Here is a 4,851-nt window from a genome sequence, read left to right as displayed (position 1 = left end):
TGTCTTTGACTCTGTTGTGGACTCTATGTAGCTTCAGGATCATGTTTCCAAAGGAAAACCAAAGCCGGACTGGAAATGCAGAGGGAAGCCTGTTCTGCCTGTTCTGTTAAATAACCGATGCTGGGGAAGTGGCCTTAATACCTCTGTACTCTACTTTCCTCACGTACCCAACCAGTCAGATAAGGTTCTCTTCTGGGTTCTGTGCAAACACGTTCACACAGAACAATCAAGGGCTTTAGAAGTTCCATTGTATAACATGAATTAGCCAAACTGGGATTATGTGAAGAAACGGTGAGTGAATAAACAAGCACTTGTGATGTCTGGCAGAATGCTGAAAAATCCGAATTTACTGAGTTTTAGTATGTTTGGGGAGATCATGGACATCAGAAAGGTGTCATGGAATTTCCGTAAACCCCCAGATATCACTAAAGTAAACTGCTCCTCAAAGAGCAGTAAAACATGACTTGGAATAGTAAGTAACTACTTCAGATTATAATGATAAGGGCTAAAAGGACTTAAAAAGCTTTTATTAAATTTTTTTTTAATGTTTAGAGAGAGGATGAGCAGGGGAGGGGCACAGAAGATCCCAAGCAGGCTCTGCACTGCCAGCACAGAGCCTGATGCGGGGCTCGAACCCACGAACCGTGAGAACATGACCTGAGCCAAAGTCAGACGCTTAACTGACTGAACCACCCCAGGTGCCCCTAAAAAAGGCTTTTATAACAAAAATTTCTCTTTCTCACTTTTTCTCTCCATCGAGGACATTTGCCACATCACAGGTGGTGTTGCCTGCATACCTCATTTGCCTCATTTTAGCACGTGTGGTGGACTCATTCACTTGGTTTTGTCAAAGTCCCTCTAGGGTATTCCACACTTCCATTTTCTGGTTTAAATCTCACTTTCTTAGTCTGGCCTTTTTAGCAGCTGGCTTTCTTTGGGGGCCATTTTCACAGAGAACTAAAGATCTCACTTCATGCAGTTAATGTTACCTGATTACAGATGGAAAACCGCAAGGTATTTTTGAGATGATGCTGGATGGCCATGGACTGAGTTCTCATGTGCCATGCCAGCCTCCCAAGGGGGGGGCACTTCCAAACTCCTTATGTATTGGGCAACAGTTTGCTGTAAAAACAATTTTTTTTTAATGTTTCTTTTGTTTGAGATAGAGAGACTGTGAGCGGGGAAGGGGCGGAGACAGAGGGAGACAGAATCTGAAGCAGGCTCCAGGCTCCGAGCTGTCAGCACAGAGCCTGACACGGGGCTCGAACTCACGAATGGCAAGATCGTGACCTGAGCCAAAGTCGGACGCTCAACCGACTGAGCCACCCAGGCATGCTAGGTGACCGTTCACTTTTAAAATTCTGTGCTGGGCCTTGACTAGGCCGGGCTGCTGGGGTGGGGCTCAGGTGGCTGGGGAAGCTGGGCGGGGAAGGACGGAAGGAGCAGCTGAAGTTGGAGAGACACCCAGAAGGCATGCTGGGAACTGCCCCCTCCCCACCCCCCCACCGGGGTTCTATGGCTGGAAGAGAACAGTGAACCTCAGACACCAAGAAACTTCCACAGTACATAGTCCGTGGAGCGTGTGGTCTCTGTTTGGTCCCGGTCTGGCCATCACCTGTGCCTGCCAGCCTGTTGTGGGGGTATCCATGGGACCTACCGGATTCCTCACTTACCTTCCAGAGGTTTTTTTGTTTGTTGTTTTTTTAAACGATGAATACACAGTTTCGGAATCATAGGCAGAAGGACCCCTTTAGGTACTGGCAATTACTATTTTACTGAAAATCCCGAATTGCACAAATAGTTCTTTAGAACATAAAACTAAATGGATTTATATGTAACAATTACATTCGGCATTTATAAGAGGCAGTACAAAAATGTATTCTGCTCCTACATGATACAAATTGCATATAATACCATGATTTAAACAATATTAATTATATGAACGAGTGCCGTGAGATACATCTAAATACCTGATGTTTCCCACAGTTAAGAGGAGCAATGCAGTTCTACGAGCAGCTGAGTTTCTTCATTTCTAAATTCATTTTAGTCACGGGAAGATTGAAGAACAAGCCTTTGACTGAAGACGCAGATGTCAAAAAAGTTACAGGACTGTTCTGAATTCATCAAAGATGAAATTAGGCACGTGTGCTTCAGCAACCTAAAAAGAGTAAACAGAAGAGTTACTTTTTTCCTAGCGTTCTGATTCAGAACAAGGTCAGAATTTTCCACACGCAAGGAAAACAAAAACACCCTTGGCAGCAAGGTGGGTCTCAGGCAAGTGGACTCGCAGGGGAGGAGCACTCCCTGAAACCCTGCCTCGCGTTGCTGTCCTTCCTCACACTGGTGCCTAGCTCCTCGGCCCTGCTGGCATCTGAGGGAACGTCCTACGGTGCTCCCGCCTCCAAACGCGGTGCTCCCGCCTCCAAACGCGCCAGGTGTGAGCTCCTCGGTTCGGCTCAGCTCTCAGGCTCTCCGGCTCCCCGAGGCACCTGAGGTGCTAGGAATGCGCACGCCTCTGGGAAGTGCTGACAGGTGATCTCAGGTCACCTCACAACTGATCTATGACCCACCTGGGAAGAACAGCGTGTCCCAAGGGACAGGTCTGGGGGGGGGGGGGGCAGGTAGGGTGAATGGGTGGGATGTAGAGCTAGGTGATCTCCAACTGCTAGAAACTGGAAATTTTTTCATTTTTATAGACGGCAAGGGCATGAGCAGGGGAGAGGGGCACAGGGAGAGAGAAAGAATTTTTTTTTTGTGAGTTTATTTTGAGAGAGCATGAGGCGGAGAGGGGCAGAGAGCGAGACAGGAAGAGAATCCCAAGCAGGGTCTGCACTGTCAGCACAAAGCCCAACGTGGGGCTTGAACTCCCAAACCAGGACATCATGGTCTGAACCAAAATTGAGATGCAGATGCTCAACTGGCTGGGCCACCCACCCATGTGCTCCAAAATTGGTTATTTTTTAAAAGCAGCGTTTAATTTTTTTCCTGATTATAAAGGGATCATCTGCTACTCGGAGGAAAGTTAGCAAATGCAGAGAAGCGTAAAATGGAAATAAATAATCTTTAATCTTAAACCCTTAAAGAGAAAACTCAAACGTAATTATTTTGTACGAATCCCTCCAATTTACACATAACACATACTCAAAATTAGGATCACATAACCTTGTGTCCTTTGCCTCTGCTAAATCTTTTGTTGTTGTTGTTTATTCATTTATTTTGTGGGAGAGAGAATCCCTAAGCAGGCTCTGCGCTGATGTAGGGCTCGATCCCACGAACTGTGAGATCACGAACCTGAGCTGAAATCAAGAGTCAGGACGCTCAACTAACTGAGCCACCCAGGTGCCCCTGCCTCTGCTAAATCTTCTGTAATGAACATCCCTGCACACGCATCTTGGTGAACTTTTGCACATATACCCAGCAGATACATTCCAAGCAGTCGAACTGCATGGACCAGGTGAGAATATTACGAGTTATTTTTGAATTAAGCCAAATGGCCCTCCCATAGAATAAACAATTTACATTGCCATCAACAGTACTGAGAAGTTAAGAAGTCCTATTTCTCTAAAGATTTCCACGCAGCGGGCGCCCAACATTTTACATTTTATCAATATGATGGGTGGAAACTAAGTTTTACTGTTATTTTGATGTGTGACACCTGAATCAAGGTTGAACATTTTTACAAATGTTTATTGGCCATCTGTATTTCTTTTCCTGAAAACTGCCTATTAATATCCCTTGTCTTTTTTTCCCCCTCCTATTGGATTGGTTATCTTTTTCTTACTGATGTAAAAGAACATGCCACGCATCAAGAAAACTGATCCTTTGGGGCGCCTGGGTGGCGCAGTCGGTTAAGCGTCCGACTTCAGCCAGGTCACGATCTCGCGGTCCGTGAGTTCGAGCCCCGCGTCAGGCTCTGGGCTGACGGCTCAGAGCCTGGAGCCTGTTTCCGATTCTGTGTCTCCCTCTCTCTCTGCCCCTCCCCCGTTCATGCTCTGTCTCTCTCTGTCCCAAAAATAAATAAACGTTGAAAAAAAAAAAAAAATTTTTTTAAAAAGAAAACTGATCCTCTGTTGATATTTTCCCCATTTTTTTTTTTTTTAAATTAAGAGACACTTGACAGAATTGTTCCATTACATTCAGCATTCATGAGATCAAATCTCTAAATCTTTTCCTTTATGGTTTCTTCCTTTGGTGTTTATATAGAAAGTTCTGAGAGCTCATACATAGTTGTATAAAATTTTTGTGTTTGCTGGTTCTATTTTCCATACTAGCCGTATGGATATAAGAAAGATGTGAAGACATTAAGTGGCTATTTTTTGACTATCACATAATGAACTAACTGTGCTAGCACTATTGACTAAAATATTTCCTTACTCCCCTAACTTATGATGCTACTTTCCCTTACATGCAACTGTATGTAAGGAGGCTACATATTCTTTTTTTTGTTTAATTTTTTTTTTAAATGTATGTTTATTTTTGAGAGAGAGAGAGAGAGAGAGAGAAAGAGACCAACTGTGAGTGGGGAAGGGACAGAGAGAGAAGGAGACACAGAATCCCAAGCAGGTTCCAGGCCCTGGGCTGTCAGCACAGAGCCCAACACGGGGCTCGAACTCACAAACCGTGAGGTCATGACCTGAGCCAAAGTCGGGCGCTTAACTGACTGAGCCGCCCAGGTGCCCCAAGGAAACTACATATTCTGATCGATTGATTCATCTACTGAGTTTCATACCACTGCCACACTATTATGATCTTTGTAATTTTACAATAGTTTTAAGTATTTGGTGTGTTTTAAATGTCTTCTTTAAAAACAACCTACTTTTGGTCTGAGTTCTTTAAAATTTTTAAAAATCC

The 4,851-nt window shown here is 44.4% G+C and overlaps 1 protein-coding gene across 2 annotated transcripts in view; it reads right to left on the bottom strand.

Moving 5' to 3' along the window:
- Nucleotides 1–1,755: 1,755 nt before the first annotated feature.
- WASHC5 (WASH complex subunit 5) overlaps nt 1,756–4,851 on the bottom strand; it is a 62,376-nt gene continuing 59,280 nt past the window's right edge. For both annotated transcript variants that reach the window (XM_045453698.1, XM_045453699.1), the window contains one exon: nt 1,756–2,158. In XM_045453698.1, the coding sequence (XP_045309654.1) occupies nt 2,102–2,158 (57 nt within the window). In that variant the 3' untranslated portion in view covers nt 1,756–2,101. The remainder of the gene's footprint in view (nt 2,159–4,851) is intronic.

The sequence above is a fragment of the Leopardus geoffroyi genome, chromosome C3 (assembly GCF_018350155.1).
Source record: "Leopardus geoffroyi isolate Oge1 chromosome C3, O.geoffroyi_Oge1_pat1.0, whole genome shotgun sequence".
Taxonomy (NCBI): domain Eukaryota; kingdom Metazoa; phylum Chordata; class Mammalia; order Carnivora; family Felidae; genus Leopardus; species Leopardus geoffroyi.
This window is presented reverse-complemented; position numbering and strand designations above follow the sequence as displayed.